Source organism: Musca domestica, unplaced genomic scaffold, assembly GCF_030504385.1.
Source record: "Musca domestica strain aabys unplaced genomic scaffold, Musca_domestica.polishedcontigs.V.1.1 3, whole genome shotgun sequence".
Taxonomy (NCBI): Eukaryota; Metazoa; Arthropoda; class Insecta; order Diptera; family Muscidae; genus Musca; species Musca domestica.
The window spans coordinates 16,891,489-16,912,347 of NW_026712299.1; the positions used below are offsets into that span (position 1 = coordinate 16,891,489).

At 37.6% G+C, this 20,859-nt stretch overlaps 1 protein-coding gene across 4 annotated transcripts in view; it reads right to left on the bottom strand.

The window, feature by feature from the left end:
* The window catches only part of LOC101895957 (protein eyes shut), a 345,750-nt gene that overhangs the window by 121,729 nt on the left and 203,162 nt on the right, over window positions 1-20,859 (bottom strand). For all 4 annotated transcript variants that reach the window (XR_009342571.1, XM_059124731.1, XM_059124732.1 and 1 more), the window contains 2 exons: window positions 20,626-20,778; window positions 11,867-14,334 (listed from right to left, as the gene is read on the bottom strand). Coding sequence is in view for 3 of the 4 variants with exons in the window: in XM_059124731.1 (XP_058980714.1) it covers window positions 11,867-14,334; window positions 20,626-20,778 (2,621 nt within the window). In the remaining variant the exon portion in view is untranslated. The remainder of the gene's footprint in view (window positions 1-11,866; window positions 14,335-20,625; window positions 20,779-20,859) is intronic.

Genomic DNA, 20,859 nt, shown 5'->3' on the forward strand with positions numbered 1-20,859 from the left:
GAATTCTCCCATAAAAACTTTTAATTGTTATGCGGAGCTCTACTAAATTAGCAAAGTGGTGTAGGGTATCATAAAGTCGGCCCTGCTCAACTTTAAGACTTTCTTTACTGGTTTTTAATTCACTTTTTCTTATTTTAGGTTTATTTTCGATATTATTGAAGGTAAGTGAAAATTAAATTTAAAATATACTTTTTGAATATTAATAAATTAAATATTGTCATATTATAAAAATAACGTCCTTCGCAAAGCCTTTATTACAGAAATAACGATTTTCAATTCATTCAAATTCAAGATTTTTATTTGTCTTTCTGTTCTATGGACGTTCCGAGAATTGTCTCTTCATATAGGCAAATGTTAAAAGTCGCCATATTTAAATATTTATTTTTTTCCTTCCAGTAATTGTCTGTGGTTTCGAGTCACTACTGACAAGAGGTACAAAAAACTTCACATTTAATTTGTTTTTATTTGCATAAAAAAGAAATAACCGAATTGCAACAATAAAAGCGACACTTCAAATTAAATTGACCCCCTGTGTCAGATTTAACAAATATTTGTCGCATTGATGTTGACCCATCTGAATGGCTGCTGCGACTGTTTTGATCGCAATTTCAGTTTTTAGTATGACGTTTTAATTGTGTGTTCTGCAGAAATGGCAAGTGGGCATCATACATATATTTTTAATGATGAAAATGTTGTACAGTTTTATTTTATCGTATGCTCCTGTACACATTATTTGGAGAAATTTTAGAAATTTATAAGTAAATTAGAAATAGTTCTTTTTCGGTGATTTTTTTAATCGAAGAGGCTATTTTTTGACAATAAAAGTCATTATTTTTTAAAATTTTTATAGAAAAAAATTAACATTTTCAAAGAAACATTAATAACATTTGCACGTAGAAATAATGATTTTTTCGTCGTGCAAATTAAATGAACAAATTGGAAAAGTTAATGAAATACCCTTCCGGTCTACAAATTTAATAGCCGATGGTCGCTCTCCGCTCGACCGTGGCTTCAGAATAAATGCCGAATATTATAGCGAAAAATTTCTGGAGGGTGTATTAAAGCCTTGGGCACACAAACATTTTGGCCGCAGACCTTGGACATTCCAACAGAACTCAGCAAGATTGCACTCAGCACCTCGCTTCATTTCCAGCGGTCAATGGCCACCAAAATCTCCGGATACCAATCCGTTGGACTATTGTGTTTGGAGTATTTTGAAAAGCGAGGTTGACACTAAAAAATACCAAAGTGTCGATCACCTTAAGCAAGCGCTTCGCCGGAAATGGGCCAAAATACCGCCGTCATCATTCGGGCAGCATGTGATGGTTTCATTGGCCGTTTGAAGGCCATAATTCGAGCCAAAGGTGACTAATTCGAACAAATCTAAACTTATTCTAAAATTTGATGCTATTGCCGACATTTTTGCATTCATTCAATAAAATTAAAAAAAATTAAAAATTATGGCGTTTGACTTTGTTGCAATTTTTTATCTCACTCTGTATTTTTAAAAAATTCCACTTTCAAAACTGGGGTTGAAAAAAAATGTATAACAAAATCACGTTCTTTTCGTATTTAAAAAAAAAAAAAATATTTCACTTTCTTTGCTGGCCCTTGAAAAAATATTTTTGGAAAATTCTGGTTTATAACCGATTTTAAAACTTTTTTTAAAATGATTCCTGTTGAGGCAGGTGCTTCAAAACATATATTTAAAAAATCCACGTCTGTAAGTGGTCCTTAGAAAATATTTTTAAAAAATCCACGTCTGTAAGTGGTCCTTAGAAAATATTTTTAAAAAATCCACGTCTGTAAGTGGTCCTTAGAAAATATTTTTAAAAAATCCACGTCTGTAAGTGGTCCTTAGAAAATATTTTTAAAAAATCCACGTCTGTAAGTGGTCCTTAGAAAATATTTTTAAAAAATCCACGTCTGTAAGTGGTCTTTAGAAAATATTTTTAAAAAATCCACGTCTGTAAGTGGTCCTTAGAAAATATTTTTAAAAAATCCACGTCTGTAAGTGGTCCTTAGAAAATATTTTTAAAAAATCCACGTCTGTAAGTGGTCCTTAGAAAATATTTTTAAAAAATCCACGTCTGTAAGTGGTCCTTAGAAAATATTTTTAAAAAATCCACGTCTGTAAGTGGTCCTTAGAAAATATTTTTAAAAAATCCACGTCTGTAAGTGGTCCTTAGAAAATATTTTTAAAAAATCCACGTCTGTAAGTGGTCCTTAGAAAATATTTTTAAAAAATCCACGTCTGTAAGTGGTCCTTAGAAAATATTTTTAAAAAATCCACGTCTGTAAGTGGTCTTTAGAAAATATTTTTAGAAAATCCCCGTTCATAACCGGTCCTTGATAAACTATTTTTAAAAAAATTCACGTCTGTAGGTGGTCCTTGAAATAATATTTTTTAAAAATACACGTCTGTAAGTGGTCCTTGCAAAAATATTTCTAAAAAATCCACGTCTGTATGTCGCCTTTTCCCATAGAAAATGCCAACAGTTAAGATATCCCTAATATCTCCCCTATTGGATATAATAAACCCAAAATTAAATTGCCATGCAAACCAACTTTCACCGACCATTTGGAAAAGTCATTTTGGTTTGACGGCTCTTTAATTCCTATTGAGCCATAATAAATTAAATTTAATTTGACACTTTGCAATAAAACACTGCCACAGACTTGCCGCCTTAGTTGCCAACAAAATTCGTATATTTTTTATCCTCCCATTATTCTCGCACTCATTCATTTCGCAGAAGTTACATTTGTTGCAGGTTTTTCACTTTTGTTTTAATGGTCCATACAAAAAAGAAAAAAAGCCACCATGAGAATGTGACCTGTAAATGTTAGCAGATGGAGATGTAAATCCCTTATGCGACGGACATTGCGATACAAAACAACACACACACGTATATAAATCAGTCGGGAGCAGAGCAAAATAAATAAAACGAAATTGGAATAAAAAACATAAACTGTGTCAACGCCAAAGTCAATGTTTGGTTAATGCCAGAAACAGATACAGACACACATACACGCACACATACACAGATTAAGCCTATACAATGGGGAAAAGGGTAGGAGACAATTTCGGTTATAGTTTTTAAGAGAAGTTCACTGATGATGAATTTTCTTACAGAAAATTAAGTTTATCGTAACATTTTTTTATAGGAAATAGTGTTGAGAGGACAGCCGCCTTCTCTTTAGGAATTGAAGAAGAAAATAATATTTCACTATATAAGAGTGGTAAGGGTATTCTGTCTTTGTGCATTTATTTGTTACATGGAGAAGGAAGCGAGATAGACCCATAGTTACTTTTGAGGATCTTCATAGAATCACTTGAAATTTGAATCGGTTGAAATTTATTTATAGCTCCCATATATCCGACCGATATAACCGACTTCGCTAGTGGAGGTTATATATCGTTTGATAGGTTAAAACGTGTCTAGTCGAAATAACGGTTTTAGACCCTAGCTCTCTTTGAACCAAATCCGTTTCAGGACAATTGGAGTTGATCCGTCCGCCCGTCCGTCTATCTGTTTTGCTGGCTGATGCGCACGATAACTCTCGAAGGGAGTATCCGATTTGGTCCAAACTTGGTACATCGTAATATTTTTGTCAAACTTAGATCGAGTTCGGAGATTAGAAATATCGGTCCACTCTTTCTGGTATCTCCCCCACAAAAGGCCGAAATTTTCAAAAAATATATTTTCTGCACAGCAAGAGAAGCGATAATTCGATTATGTTCCAACTTTGCAAATCCTAATATTTGCATCAGTGCTAGGTCAGATGCAAAAATGGATAAAATCGGTCCACTCCATCAAGTTCCTTCCTCAAAAATGGTCAAAATTTTCAATAATTAAAGCTCTCATAAAATGTGATGTAAGAGTTCGATTGCCTTTAAATTTCACACATCTCAATATTTTTATAAACTCAATGTCTGTTGTTAAGATACAATACATCGGTCCACTCGTTCCGGTACCTATCCACACAGGATTAGTTATAAAGACGGCAGAGATCGGACCATTCCTTCTGGTACATCACCCACAAAGGATCAAAGCATTGAATAACCAAAACGTTTATAAAATCCGAACAAAGGCTCAAGATTTTGAATATCCATGAAGCTTATAAAACACGAAATTAACATCCAATTCCATTTAGACTTAGTATATCTTAATATTTTCATATACGCAAGATCTCAACACTTTTAGCTGTTGTAACTTGCGAAACAAGTCAGCGATTCTTTGGAACTTGCTATGCCTAAATTTTTCTCTCAACCAAAAACCTGATATGAATATGAAATTTATCGGAATTTATGATTTCGCATTAGATATAAATGTTCGATTTTCTTGTAATTTTACCCATAAAAATATTTTTATCAATATTGGCCCATTCCTTCGTAATCTACTCCATAGGGGGTCAACAATTTGAATAATTATAACACAAGTCAAAATATATTTAAATAATACAACAAAAATATATTTAAATTCAGTCGGCAAATTGAAATTTTTAACTTGTTTTCATTTAATTTCGCTAAATGTTGAGTTCTTATTATGTAGAAACGCTATTTACAGAAAATTGACCCGAACCTGACTAAGGAAAAGATTAGGTGTTTATATAAATATATCTTCAGGCAAAAAATGTATGTTACTTATAGACCACAACTCATGAGGAAATGAGGAAAATTTTTCCGTTTTTATACCCTACATCACAAGGTGGTCAGGGTATTATGTCTTTGTGCATTTGTTTGTAACAGACAAAAGGAAACAAGATAGACCCATAGTTCCTTTTGATGATCTGCATAGAATCACTTTCTGAGTTGATTTATGCATGTCAGTCCGTCTGTCCGTCCGTCCGTCCATCCGTCTGTCCATGTATTCTTGTGAACAAAATGCAGGTCGTATTCATTATCCGATTGAGATGAAAGTTTCCAAACAACATTTGTTTGGCCCAAGGACGAACCCTATTGAAATTGGAGATAATCGGTAAAAATTTAGATATAGCTCCCATATATATCTTCGTCCGATTTGCTTTTTATTGTGCACCAAACGTGTAATATCAGCCCGAATAGTATGGAATTTTGCACATACAACCAAATTAGGACTCAAAATAAGTATGCCAAATTTGATCGAAATCGGTTCAGATATAGCTATAGCTCCCATATATATTGTTCATCCGATTTGTGTTGTGTTTTTGTCCTCCGCAGCTGTAATATGCACTCTGTAATAACAATATTTGGGGAAATATATCAAATGCAGCTCAGAAATACCTTTGCTAAATTTTATAGCTCCCATATATAACATAATCCGATTTACTTCTTATTGTGCTCCAAACGTCTAATATTTGCCCAAATGGGATGAAATTTGGCACATACGACCGAATTGAGTCTAGAAGCTAGTATGTCAAATTTGGTGAAGATCGGTTCAGATATAGCTATAGCTCCCGTATATATTGTTCATCCGATTTGTTGTATTTGTTACCCACAGCCGTAATATGCACTCCGTAACGACGATATTCAGGGAAATATATCAAATACAGCTCAGATATATCTTTGCCAAATTTTATCGAGATCGGTTCAGATTTGAATATAGTTCCCATATATATCTTTATCTGATTTCAAATTAATTTTGCACCAAATGGGCAATACAAGTCCGAATTTAAAAGATACAAATGCTTCGCATGCATATTTAGACCTTTGAATTCTGCCATAAAAACTTTTAATTGTTATGTGGAGCTCAACTAAATTAGCAAAGTGGTGTAGGGTATCATAAAATCGGCCCGCCCGACTTTAGAACTTTCTTTACTGGTTTTACATTGAGAAATTTTTTTTATATGGAGTGAAAATAGAGATTTCTTTTCTTTGGTGACTTTTAGTGAAATTTGATGAAGCGTAATTTTGTCTCTGACACCTTGTAGAACAATGCTTTGCTGGAGATTTCTCCACAAACTCACACAAAGTAAGGCGTTAACCCTAAAATGTATCTTTAATATTTATGATTTCCACGCGTTTAAGTACGATACTTTTGATGTCTTCCAGGACCTAGAATAATTTGACTTGCTACGATACCGTTTAACCATATTTAAAAAAAAAAAAAAACACCAAAAAGACCCATTTGTTGTCTCGCTTTAGGGATAAAATTTCCGACCTAAATATTCCTCGTATTTTTATCTGCAATATTGCCAACGACACTTTTTACTTATAATGCACGGATTTCGAGGAATCTTCATCTGAAAATTGCCAAAAGTGTGTAAGTGGTGCAAACTGACCTCCACCCTATTTAGGTTACTTTGAGATGTAAACTTGTAAAACACGGATACATATATCTTCTTTTTAGCTCTACTTTCCTAATCCGCTGGACTTTCCCTGTAATTATTTTTTTTTTGTTACACAGTGTAATTTTCCTTCTCAATTTATACGACTGTGCCACTAAGCATTTAAATATTTGTTTTTATTTCGTATGCCTCGTTGGACAGAAATTGTTTGCTCTGTGCCTGGATTGTGCGTCCATCCATAACCATTGTGACACACACACACACAACTACGTACATACATATTTAATTTCATATACCGTTTGCCCTATTAAATTTCAAATGTTGCAAAAATCTGATGCGACAATGAAATCAACTGAATATGCGACCCCATTTCCTCGTTCAACCATCCGTTAGCTTTTCCGTACGACAACAACAACAATAACAACATTCGCAGTTATAACGATATCTTCCTTGTGGATGTGTGTGCGTGTGTATGTATGTAAATTGCTAAATAAATATATACCAATTGCATAATTATACATTTGGGTACTTTTCCGATATGACCTGGTCAGAACGGACGCCGTAGACCTCGTCACTCGCCATGACGATAACAAATACAATTATAGCTACCACCACCAAAAAATTTTTGTTTAGCCAATTTGATGTTTAATTGCGCTGCTGTGCGATAAGGCAAACGACTGGCGGATGAAAACGAATGCAGGGGAGGTGGAATTGCGCAAACATCAACAACAGCGACACTAGACTCATTTTTGGGTCCACGATAATTTTTTGGCACAATTCAAGCAATTAAATTACATTTAAAAGCTCATTTCACAAAGAAAAAAAAAACTAGCTAACAAAAATTAGGAATTCAAGTGTTAAATTTCAGGCAAACAAAAGCCGGGTAAAAATTATGCACAGTCAGGACGATTTTGGATTAAATTTATTTTAGAGGATATTTTGAAAACGTGTAAGGCGAAATTCAGAAATTCTTTAATGAAAATATTGGCATGATATTTCTCCCATTTCGATGAAATATTCTGATAAAGAAGGTCATTGCATAATTTTAGAAAAAGTACATCTAAGGTTTACCTATCATGCAGAAAAACATCAATATTTACTCAACATTTATAGAGAAATTATTAAAAAAATAATTTTCAATTAATATATTCAAAATTGTATATAAGTAACAAATTTACTTTTTCAGAATCCAACCTTACCCCGCATTAATTATTCTACGAGACTTTTGGGTAAGTTGGGTTAAAAATAGTTATTTTCATTTTATTTTTTTTATAATTTTAATTCATAATTATTTTTTTATAATTTGCACAAAAGCCTCATTGTTTCAAATACTATGCATAACAGCGTAATTGAAAAAACCCCTACCATCCCCCGCCAATCTTTAATTTTCCACACAAAACAAATTATATAGGGTGAGATGACAGAAAACTGCAACCAACTTCAGACTCCTGTCATTTCTAAGCCACTCGTCCGACAGCTGTTAAAATTATTCCAGTGACAGCTCACTATATTGTTTACAAACGTACAAAAGCATTTTGGTGAGAATTTTCCAGAAAAAAAGTTTTTCCTGATGGAATTAAAGCGTGATAGTGTGATTCCTTTATATTTGGCTGGAAAACAACAAGTGGCTATTGTTAGAGCACTCCAGCATTTAAATGTGAATAAATCTTTTGTGCCTCGTATCATCGCTCGTTACCGTGATATTGGTAGCGTAGAGCCCGACGTCAAGGAATTGGACGGAAGAAAACAGCAACATCAGCAGAAATGCTTCGAAAAGTAAAGCAGTAAAGAAAGTCCTAAAGTCGGGCGGGGCCGACTTTTTGATACCCTACACCACTTTGCTAATTTAGTGGAGCTCCACGTAACAATTAAAAGTTTTTGTGTGAGAATTCAATCATACACGCTATGATTATAATTATAATTTAAAGTACAAAGAACTAAATATGCCGAAGCATTTGTATCTTTTAAATTCGGACATGTATTGCCCATTTGATGCAAAATTAATTTGAAATCAGATAAAGATATATATGGGAACTATATTAAAATCTGAACCGATCTCGATAAAATTTGGCAAAGATATTTCTGAGCTGTATTTGATATATTTTCCTGTATATCGTTGTTACGGAGTGCATATTACGACTGTGGGTAACAAATATAACAAATCGGATGAACAATATATATGGGAGCTATAGCTATATCTGAACCGATCTTCACCAAATTTGGCATACAAGCTTCTAGACATAATTCGGTTGTATGTGCCAAATTTCATCCCATTTGGGCAAATATTAGACTTTTGGAACACAATAAGAAATAAATCGGACGATGTTATATATGGGAGCTATATCCAAATCTGAACCGATCTCGATAAAATTTAGCAAAGGTATTTCTGAGCTGCATTCGATATATTTTCCCAAATATTGTTGTTACAGAGTGCATATTACGGCTGCGGAGGACAAAAATAAAAAATCGGATAAAACATAGCTATAGCTATATCTGAGCTATAGCTATATCTGAACCGATTTCGATAAATTTTGGCATACTTATTTTCAGGCCCAATTTAGTTGTATGTGCTATTCGGGCTGATATAACACGTTTGGTGCACAATAAAAGGCAAATCGGACGAAGATATATATGGGAGCTATATCTCAATTATGAACGATTATCTCCAATTTCAATAGGGTTCGTCCTTGGACCAAACAAATGATTTTTGCAAAATTTCATCTTAATTCGATAATAACTGCGACCTGCGACAGGAATGCATGGACAGACGGACGGACGGACAGACGAACTGACATGCATAAATCTATAATACCCTTACCACTATGTGTTGTAGGGTATAAAAAGCGCCTTGATCGAAACCCGCGTCACAGTGGCCGAAAAATGGCTCGTGAGCTGAACATATCGCAATATTCCATTCGGCAAATATTGAAAAATGAGCTCGGGGTAAAACCATTGAAACACCGCAGCAGAAAGAAAATAGACTCAAACGAGCTAAAGAGATGCTTCGCTTGGCCGATAGTTTGTAAACAAACAAAACGATCGTGTTTACTTGCCAAAGAGGTCAGTTGAAAATGTGCACTTTGGGTTGGCTACCAGAACTCAGGCGCCGGCCATCGTGATGGTGTGGGCCGGCATAACAACCGATGCTCACTCTACGCTCGTATTAATCGACCGTGGCATCAGAATAAATGCCGAATATTATCGTGAAAATATTGTGGAGGGTGTATTAAAGCCCTGGGCACGCAAACATTTTGGCCGCAGGCCTTGGACATTCCAAAAGGACTCAGCACCATCGCACTCAGCACCGCCACCCAAGAATGGTTACAAAATGAGGTTCCTCGCTTCATTTCGAGCGCTTAATGGTCACAAAAATCTCTGGATAAAATATCCGTTGACTATTGTGTTTGTAGTATTTTGGAAAGCAAGGTTGGCAAAAAAAAAAAAAAAAAAAAAAAAAAAAAAAATACCAAACTGTCGATCACCTCAAGCAAGCGCTTGACCGGGAATGGGCCAAAATACCGCAGAGCAACATTCGGGCAGCGTGTGACGGTTTCATTGGCCGTTTGAAGGTCCAAATTCTTGCCAAAGGTGACCAATTCGAACAAATCTAAACTTATTCTAAAATTTGATGTTATTAGCCACATTTTTTGGTTTAATTCAATAAAATTTGAAAAAAATGTAAAAATTATGGCGCGTGACTTTCTTGCAGTTTTTTTTTCTATCTCACCCTGTATATATAATAAATTGACTTTTTCAGATTCCATCCTTATCCCCATTATTTATTCTACGTGACTGTTGGGAAAGTAGGGTTAAAAATATATATTTTTTAATTTTATAATTAATTTTATAATTTGCACAATAGCCACATTGTTTAAAATACCACGCATTATTGAATAATAGAATAACATTTCTATCCTCCACTTCTCCAATTTTGTTCCTAAAACAACTTGCTTTCCAAATTATTATAAAATAAAAATTTTTGTTCATTTTTCACAATTAGTTGAAAAAACAATGTTTGTTTGGAAACTTTTGTTTCGGCGTCCGGTCATTGCGAATTTTGCATATCTAACGATTTTTGAAAAATAACAAAAGCTTGCCATTAGAAATAAAAACAAAATTTAAATTTCGCACATAAAACAAACTTTTGTTGTACTCTTTTGTTAGAGAATTGCCATACTAATCAAATATTATGCATAGAATTTGGAATTAGTATTAAAAATATTTTTGTTTTAAGTCCACGAAAAAAAAGAAAATCTGATATATGAAGTTTTTTTTTTGTTAGGGAGATTCATTATCAACGGAAATAGAGAAAAATCATTATCGATGAACTTTCCTACAGGAAAATTCATCGTTTATGACCTTTTCTATAGAAAAAGTCAACGTCGATGACCTTTTCTATAGAAAAAGTCAACGTCGATGGCCTTTTCTATTGGAAAGGTCATCACCGATGACCTTCTCTATAGGAAAAGTCATTGTCGATGACCTTCTCTATACGAAAAGTCATCGCCGATGACCTTCTCTATAGGAAAAGTCATCGTTGATGACCTTCTCTATAGGAAAAGTCATCGTCGATGATCTTCTCTATAGGAAAAATCATCGTCGATGATCTTCTCTATAGGAAAAATCATCGTCGATGACCTTTACTATAGGAAAAATCATTGTCGATGGCCTTATCTCTAAAGTCATGACGCAGAATTTTTTCTAGACGTAAAAGTTCTTCGATGACGATGAATTTTTCTTAGACGGAAAAGTTCATCGATGACGATGAATTTTTTCTAGACGAAAAAGTTCATCGATGACGATGAATTTTTCCTAAGTTCTCGTCGATGAACTTTTCTATGGAGAAAACTTCATCGTCGTCGATGAAGTTTTCTATGGAGAAAACGTCATCGTCGTCGATGAACTTTTCTATGGAGAAGACTTCATCGTCGTCGATGAACTTTTCTATGGAGCAGACTTCATTGTCGTCGATGAACTTTTCTATGGAGCAGACTTCATCGTCGTCGATGAACTTTTCTATGGAGCAGACTTCATCGTCGTCGATGAACTTTTCTATGGAGAAAACTTCATCGTCGTCGATGAACTTTTCTATGGAGCAGACTTTATCGTCGTCGATGAACTTTTCTATGGAGAAAACTTCATCGTCGTCGATGAACTTTTCTATGGAGAAAACTTCATCGTCGTCGATGAACTTTTCTATGGAGAAAACTTCATCGTCGTCGATGAACTTTTCTATGGAGAAAACTTCATCGTCGTCGATGAACTTTTCTATGGAGAAAACTTCATCGTCGTCGATGAACTTTTCTATGGAGAAAACTTCATCGTCGTCGATGAACTTTTCTATGGAGAAAACTTCATCGTCGTCGATGAACTTTTCTATGGAGAAAACTTCATCGTCGTCGATGAACTTCTCTATGGAGAAAACTTCATCGTCGTCGATGAACTTCTCTATGGAGAAAACTTCATCGTCGTCGATGAACTTTTCTATGGAGAAAATTTAAGGTTTTACGGGTGTCCTTCTTTTTCACCTATAGTTTTCTACAAGATGCTCGATTTTCGAGTTTTCAAAAAAATTTAAATTTATTTTCTTATTACTCACCCTTGATCCCTCCGAGGTGGTGACACAAGTGCCACCATTGTAGCATCCCATTTTAATGCAATCCGTATGGGGTTCAATGTCTGTACTGCCACCTGAAGCAGGTACACCCAATCCCGTTCCAACTGTATTGGCACTTTCCTCTTCCTCGCTGCTGGCTTCAGTAACGGGATATTTCGAAGAGACGACTGGAATTTGTGTGCCATATGCTGGTGCTGCTGAAGTTGGCGATGTTTCGCTGGGCCCATGCGATGACGGCGACGTTGTTGGATATGCTGATGGTGGTGGCCCCGTCGTCAATGTTGGTGGCATTGTTGTTGGCGGCGATGTGGGCGGCGCAGATGTGGCTGGCCTATAGGTGGGTACGCTGTACGTTGTTGGTGGCACATATGTTATAATCGGTTTGTACTCTGTGGTGGTTGCCACTCGCGGTCCTTGAGTGGTGGCCACTCCTCCCTGACCCAAGATGTTGGTAGTAGGAGAGGCTTGTGTTGTCATTGGCACATCTGGGACCTGTTGTGATGTGTGGGTGGCAGATGTTGTTCCTGATGACGCGAGCGATGGTGGTGTCATTGTTGTGGTACCATGATAATGATGGTCTTCGGTGTAGAGAGGATGTCCCGTGGTCATGGGTGCATCGGGATGATGAGGCAAGGGATGTGACGTTGGTGGCCCTTGATAGTGGGGCGTTGTCTCATAATCCGATTTGCTAACATAAGTTGTGGCCGGATGGTAAATAGAGGTGCTGGGTGTAGTTGTCAGCGGTGTATACGGATGATATGTGCGATTTTCCGGAAGGTGTACTGTAACTGAAATTCCAGGACTCATGGTGGACACCTCAATTGTTTCATAGTCAAATGAGGAGCTAATAGTTGTCACGGTGTAGGATGGTCCCCGTATGGGTGATTGTGTTGTGGGAGCATGTCCTCCAGAGGGACTAAGATCCATGTACTTGGTGGTCACCACCACCTCCGGATACTCGGTAAAGAATGGTGCCGCTGTGGTGGCAATTTCAGGTCGAATCACAAATCGTGGTGTTGTGGGCAGACGATCGCCACCGCCATCTGATTCATGACCTCCCTCATCTTCTTCGGAGGATTTTGTCTCGGGTCTCTCGCTGTATGGTCGAATATGGCTATCCGATTCTGGTTTCGAGGTGACATGGGGAATTTCCAATGTGGGATAATACGTGGGCATGCCATAGCTGTACTGGGAAGTGGAATACTCAATTCCTATGCTGGTCTCAACAGTGGTGAAGTGATGTTGGGTGTATATGGGCCGAGTGGGATGCACATAGATACCCGTTTGATCTTCATCACTGTCACTGGTGGCTCCTTCACTACCGCCCCCTGATTCTCCAGAGAGGGGTACGGTAGTGTATACATCTGTATCACGGCCGGTTGTTATGGGTTTCGCCGTTGAGGATGCCTCATCACTGCCACCACTTGTCTCATCGTAGCGAGTGGCTGTTGTAGCTGTCACTTCCCCAGAGTGCTCTATGTCTTCTGTTACGCCACCATGTCCAGGCAACTCAGAACTTGACCTGTCTCTGTCATGCGATGTGGGAATATCTGTAGTTCCCACCGAAGATGGATGTCCATCTTCGTCTTCCTCATCTGAGGCGGAGGTGGATCCATGCAGCACATGGGTACCTGCTGTGGTGGGAGTTACATCATCATCAGCACCTGTGCCGAAACCTGACCCTCCAATTGGTCGGGTACTGGGTTTCTCCAGGGAATCTTCATCATCTCCTGCCCCCTTGGTCTTATCATGACCCTCCTCATCTTCGTCCTCCTCTTCCTCCGTTTCTTCTTCGTGGGACTTAGAAATCGATTCCGAAACATCTTCCACACCCCCACCTGCTGCTCCTCCTCCAGCACCGTGGTGACCACTCATCGTGGTATCCTCCAAAGTACTCTTCACTGTTGTCAATTCCGGTGTTGGCCTCGGTTTCATGGTGGGCGGTGCCGTTGTTGAGCGTGCCGTATAATTGCAATCCAGCGAATCTTCTCCAATCATCAGACACTCACACAACATTCCCGTCAACAGCGGTGGACATGAACACGAAAAGGTGTCCACACCATCAATGCACACACCACCGTTCATACAACGTGGACCCAATTGACACTCGTCATATTGATATTCACATTTCTCCCCGTGATAATCGGGCACACAATAACACGTCGGCACCCCCTCTTCCATCAGACATAGGGCATTGTTCTGGCACGGATTATCGGCACAAATTAGGATCTCTTCTTCGCAATTTGTCCCCGTATAGCCCATGGGACAGGCACACACATAACTGGCCAATTTGTCCACACACATGCCACCGTTTTGGCAGGGCGATGAGTCGCATTCGTTGATTTCATCCTGACAAATGCGTCCATGCCAACCGGCCGGACATTCACAGTAGAATTCGAGTCCAGGTCCTTCGAGACATTCACCACCGTTCTGGCAGCGAGCTCCAGTGCCTGGTGTTGTTGTTGGAGGTTGTTGAAGTTATTGTTGTTGTTGTTGTAAGAGCAGCCATCAGCAGGGGAGGTCATAAAGCAAAGAGACATGTGTTGAAAGATAATAAGAAAATATTGTTTTTACTGACCATAAAAGTATGTGTTGTGATTGTGGTGGGCAAATATATGTGTTTGTGGGTGATGGCCATAACGGATGGTCGGACAGTGGTTTGAAAGGATAACAGGGAATTACGAGGGAAATAGAAAAACAAAAACCAAAAAAAGGGTTAGGTTTTGGCTTGACCGAACTTTAACTATGAGGTTATGAAAACCATTACAAATACAAGGATCGGAAGTGAATATTGTAGTCTTCAAAATCTTTTATTTTGAAGTTTTCCTAGGAGGATATTAGCAAAGCCAATCTACATCTCTTCATCCTAGACACCTACATTGATCCAAAAGTAGTGTCGTTTAGTACTTATCGATTATAGTACACTTTTCAAAACCTTACAATATATTATTTAGTACCATTTAGTACTAGTAGTATATATGAGGGACTTCCAAAACCCCGCCAAACTTCAAATACAGATACATCAGTAATTTAAGAATCAAATTTCAGAATTCTATCTCTATCCCTTTACCCAATACCAAATTTGATACCACTTGGTACTTTTCGTACAATTATAGTACACATTTTAAAAACCAACTCCATATCTCAATCCCAGATACCATTAGTGGCCTTTATATCAAATTTCAGGATTTCGGCGCTTAAATTTTCCGCATTACTAAATTTAGTACAATTATAGTACGCATATTCCAAAAAACCATCTCCACCTACAGTGACATCTATACAGGGTGAGATGAAAAAAAAACTGCAACCAACTTCCGACTTCTGTCATCTCTAAGCCACTCGTCCTACAGCTGTTGGTCATGGTGATGGTGTGGGCCGCCATAACAGCCGATGGTCGCTCTCCGCTCGTAAATGCCGAATTTTATCGCGAAAATATTCTGGAGGTTGTATTAAAGCCTTGGGCACGCAAACTCCTTGGCCGCAGACCTTGGACATTCCAACAGGACTCAGCACCATCGCACTCAGCTCGCACCACCTAAGAATGGTTACAAAATGAGGTTCGTGGCTTTATTTCCAGGACACAATAGCCACCAAAATCTCCGGATACCAATCCCTTGGACTATTGTGTCTGGAGTATTTTGGAAAGTAAGGTTGACACTAAAAATACCAAAGTGTCGATCACTTCAAGCTAGCGCTTCGTCGGGAATGGGCCAATATATCGCAGAGCAACATTCGGGCATCGTGTGATGGTTTAATTGGCCGTTTGAAGGCCATAATTCGTGCCAAAGGTAACCAATTCGAACAAATCTAAACTTATTCTAACATTTAATGCTATTTCCGACATTAAAAAAAATAATAAAAAAAAAATAAAAAATTATTGCGTTTGACTATGTGGCAGTTTTTTATCTCACCCTGTATATTACACATATCCAAAACCATATCTCAATCCCAGATATCAACAAAGATCTCAATATCAAATTTGAGTATTCCAGCCATATCTTTCACCCTGCAATTTAATTCACCCAATTATAGCACACATTTGCGGAACCACCCATCATACGTCAAGCAACACATGAATAGTGATCCTAATATCAACTTTCAGATATCAAGCAACCTTCACTCAATATCAAATTTAGTACTTTTCGTACAACTATAGTACGTATTTCCAAACCACCGCTAAATCTCAACTTCAAATACCAACAATGAGCTCAATATCAAATTGTAAGGTTACAGCTCTAGACCCAATAAAGTATATATATTCATAATCAGCATAAAATTCTAAGTCGATTTAACGATGTCCATCTGTCTGTCTGTCTGTCCGTCTGTCTGTCTGTCTGTCTGTCCGTCTGACGTAGAGCGCCAAAATTTAGCAGAGCAATTAGTATTGTGGCTAGGATGGTTGGTATTGAAAATGAGATATATCGGTCCACGTTCTGGTATAGTCCCCATATAACGGTACCTCCCGATATTCGGTATGTTGATGATTTATGTCACAGTTTTTTACGGATTTGTCTGAAAATTGGTATTTGTAGGTCATATCGGGTCCCTGTACGTGTGGCAAAACATTGCATGTATAGGTCCATGATTTGGTATAGCCCCCATATAATGGTACCTCCCGATATTCGATATTTTGATTATTTTTGCCACATTTTTTAACGGATTTGTCTAAAAATTTGTATTTTTTGGTCATAATGGGTTCCAGCTCCTGTGGCGAAACATTGCATGTATGGGTCCATGATTTGGTATAGCCCCCATTTAACGGTACCTCCCGATATTCGGTAATTTGATGAATTTTGCCACATTTTTTTCACGTATTTGTCTGAAAATTGGTATTTGTAGGTCATAATGGGTTCTAGCTCCGTTGGCGAAACCTTGCATATGTAGGTCCACGATTTGCTATAGCCCCCAAATAACGGTACCTCCGATATTCGGCATTTTAATTGTTGTTGCCACATTTCTTCTAATGTTTCCTTTACCCTAAGGTGGAGGGTATTAAAAGTTTGGCCCGGCCGAACTTAATGTTTTTTTACTTGTTTTAGCTCTATCTGTTTTCATAAAACCAAATGGTACAATTTTAGAAGTTTATCACAATTTTAGTACTTATCGTAGTCTTAAAGTTCAAATTTCCCAAAAACCTTTGACGATTTCCTATTCCGCACTCCATAAGTGACTGTAATTCCGAATGTCAGAATTCTAGCTCATTACGTTTGTTCAGTACAAAGTTTAGTACATTTTAGTACTTTTTCAAAAATCCAGCTTTATCACCAAGACTATCCCTCGTACAAAATGTTATAATTTCACCTTCAGCCGTTTCTTCTGCCCCAGCTCTTGAGGTTCACTAAAATACAACTTGTACCAAATTTAGTACACATATGTACGAATTTCCAAAAGTTCCTACCTACCCCAATCACACACTCCAACAGCAGTTTAACAGCAGTTTTAGTACCATTTAGTACATATAAGTACGAATTTCAAAAAGTTCGTACGTGCCCCGATCCTACACTTCAGCAGTAATCCTAATTGCTAATTTTAGTATTCCAGCTCTATTGGTTCACCCAAATCCAAATTGTACCAAAATTTGTACATTTTTGTACGTATAAGTACAAATTTCCAAAACTATCTCCATATATATATACTCCAACAGTAATACTAATTCCAAATGTGCCAGTTCTATTGGTGTACTCGAATACAAATTGTACCAAATTTAGTACCATTTAGTACACATTTCCATAACAAACTGAGTTAAACAATTTACTAGAAATCTTGTTTCCAAATTTCTGAATTACAACCCTGTCAGTTCAACCAAATTTGAATTGGACCAAATTTAGTACCATTTAATACACATAGGTACGAAATTCCAAAACTTCCAATATACCTACAATGTCCTACAATGCAATAGTAATCTTATTTCCAAATTTCAGGATTCCAACTTTATTAGTTCACCGAAATTGTACCAAATATAGTATCATTCAGTATTTTTGTGTACACAAGTAGAAATTTCGAAAACTATGTCCATATCCCAATTCTATACTCTGCCAGTAATGTTAATTTCAAATTTCAAGATTTCACCTTTACGCGTTCCTCCAAAATCGAATTGTTCTAAATTTAGTACCGTTTAGTATTTTTCGTATTCATGAGTAATCACTTCGAAAACCAGCTCCTTATACCGACCATACTCCTCAACCTAGAATTCCATTCCTAAATTCAATTTTTAGCTCTACCGCCCCCTGATTCTCCGGAGAGGGGCACGGTGGTATATACGTCTGTATCACGGCCGGGTGTTATGGGTTTCGCTGTTGAGGATGCCTCATCACTGCCACCACTTGTCTCATCGTAGCGAGTGGCTGTTGTAGCTGTCACTTCCCCAGAGTGGTCTATGTCTTCGGTTTCACCACCATGACCAGGCAACTCAGAACTTGGCCTGTCTCTGTCATGCGATGTGGGAATATCTGTAGTTCCCACCGAAGATGGATGTCCATCTTCGTCTTCCTCATCTGAGGCAGAGGTGGATCCATGCACATGGGTCCCTGCTGTGGTGGGTGTTATATCATCATCAGTTCCTGCACCTGCCCCTCCACCTCCAATGGGTCTGGTACTGGGTTCAAGTTTTAGCCCGTGACACTAAATATTACAACATTTTGTACCGTTTGGCACTTTTCGTACACTAATAGTGCGAATTTCCAAGAACCCTTTGGTGCGTTCATCAAACACTTCATCAGAGTTCTAGCTCTACTGGTTCGTCAAATTCAAAGGGTACCATATTTAATACTTTTCGTACCATTCTAGTACGAATTTCCAAAAAAAAAAAACCAGTAAGGGAAGCTCAAAAGTCGGGCGGGGCCGACTATATGATACCCTACACCACTATGCATATTTAGTAGAACTCTCGTAAAAAGGATTATACATGGCATTTCAGAGCTCTATGAGATATTTGGTACAAAATCAAAATCTGTCTAATTCTATCGTGCATTTTACGAACTATAGCTATCTCTGAACCGGGTTTCTCCAAATTTTACGTATTAGCTTCTAGACTGGTGATTTGGGCTGATATTGACCATTTAGTGCATCCCGAAATCGGATGAAGATATATATGAGAGCTATATCCAAATCTGAACCGATTTCGATAAAATTTAAAACAGCTAATCCTGTTCTCCATCTAATACCTGGTACCAAATATCACGGTTGTGAAGTGAATATTACGAATGTATGGGACTAAAACTCTAAATCGGATGAAACATATATATGGTTGCTATATCTATATCTGAACCGATTTTCACTAAATTTGATATACTTGCTTCTAGGCTGAATTTGGTCTGATGTACTAAAATTCAGTCCATTTGGACTTATATCGGCCATTTGGTGCACAATTATCCCGAAATCGGATGAAGATATATATGGGAGCTATATCCAAATCTGAACCGATTTCGATAAAATTACAAACAGCTATTTCTGGGCTGTATCTTATATCTGGTACCAAATATCATTCTTGTGGAGTGTATATTACGAATGTGAGAGGCTTAAACACCAAATCGGATGAAAGATATATATGGGAGCCATAGCTATATCTGAACCGATTTTCTCCAAATTTTATATACTTGATTCTAAGCCGAACTCGGTTGGGTGTGCCAAAATTCAGGTAATTTGGACTGATAGTGGACATTTGGTGCACATTTAACCCGAAATCGGATGAAGATATTTATGGGAGCTATAGCTGTTTCTAAACCGATTTTCTCCAAATTTGTTGTGTTTGCTTTAAGGCTAATCTCAGCCACATGTGCCAAAATTCGGGCCATTTGGGCTGATATTGGCCATTTGGTGGTCAATTAACCCGAAATCGGATGAAGATATATATGGGAGCTATGTCCAAATCTGAACCGATTTCAATAAAATTTAAAACAGCTATTTCTGTGCTCCATCTAATACCTGGTACCAAATATCACGGTTGTGGAGTGCATAGTAGGAATGTGAGGGACTTAAAGATCAAATCGGATGAAAGATATATATGGGAGCTATAGCTATATCTGAACCGATATTCTCCAAATTTGATATACTTGCTTCTAGGCCGAACTCGGTTGGGTGTGCCAAAATTCAGGTAATTTGGACTGATAGTGGATATTTGGTGCACATTTAACCCGAAATCGGATGAAGATATATATGGGAGCTATATCTAAATTTGATCCGATTCTCACCAATTTCAATAGGGTTCGTCCTTGGGCCAAAAAAATATTGTTTGGAAAATTTCATCTCAATCGGATAATAAATGCGACCTGCATTTTGTTCACAAGAATACATGGACAGACGGACGGACGGACGGACGGACATGCATAAATCGACTCAGAAAGTGATTCTATGAAGGTTCTCAAAAGTAACTATGGGTCTATCTCGTTTCCTTCTCCATGTTACAAACAAATGCACAAAGACATAATACCCTTACCACCATGTGGTGTAGGGTATAAAAAAATAACAGCCTTATCTAACACCTTTGGACCAAGAGTGACCCTCACCCAAATTTTCTGCCGTTTCGTCTGGACGATGATGAATTATTAAGTCAGTCAGTCAGTCCGTTAGAACATTTGGATGTACTGATACATAATTTATCCCTTCGCACCACTGTCTGTTTCCTTTCCAACCACTTGGGTTTCTTTTGTTGTGGCCATACTCAAGAAGGACTCTTTGTCATGTATTTGTGTTACTTTTTTTGTTTTTTTTTTTTGTTTTTGGGTCGCCGTCGTAGTACTTACCCGTTTCACAAACAGCCACATCTACTTCACAATGATCTCCCAAATAGCCGGGTTGACATGTACACGTATAGCCGTTATTACGGTCACGACAATGTCCACCATTCTGACATGGATTTGACATGCACTCGTCGACATTCTCCTCACAGTTGGCACCTGTAAAGGAAACAAGAAGAAGAAGGAGATGATGGAAAAAAGGTTAAGAATACGACGAAGAAGAAAGACACGGTGTTAAAG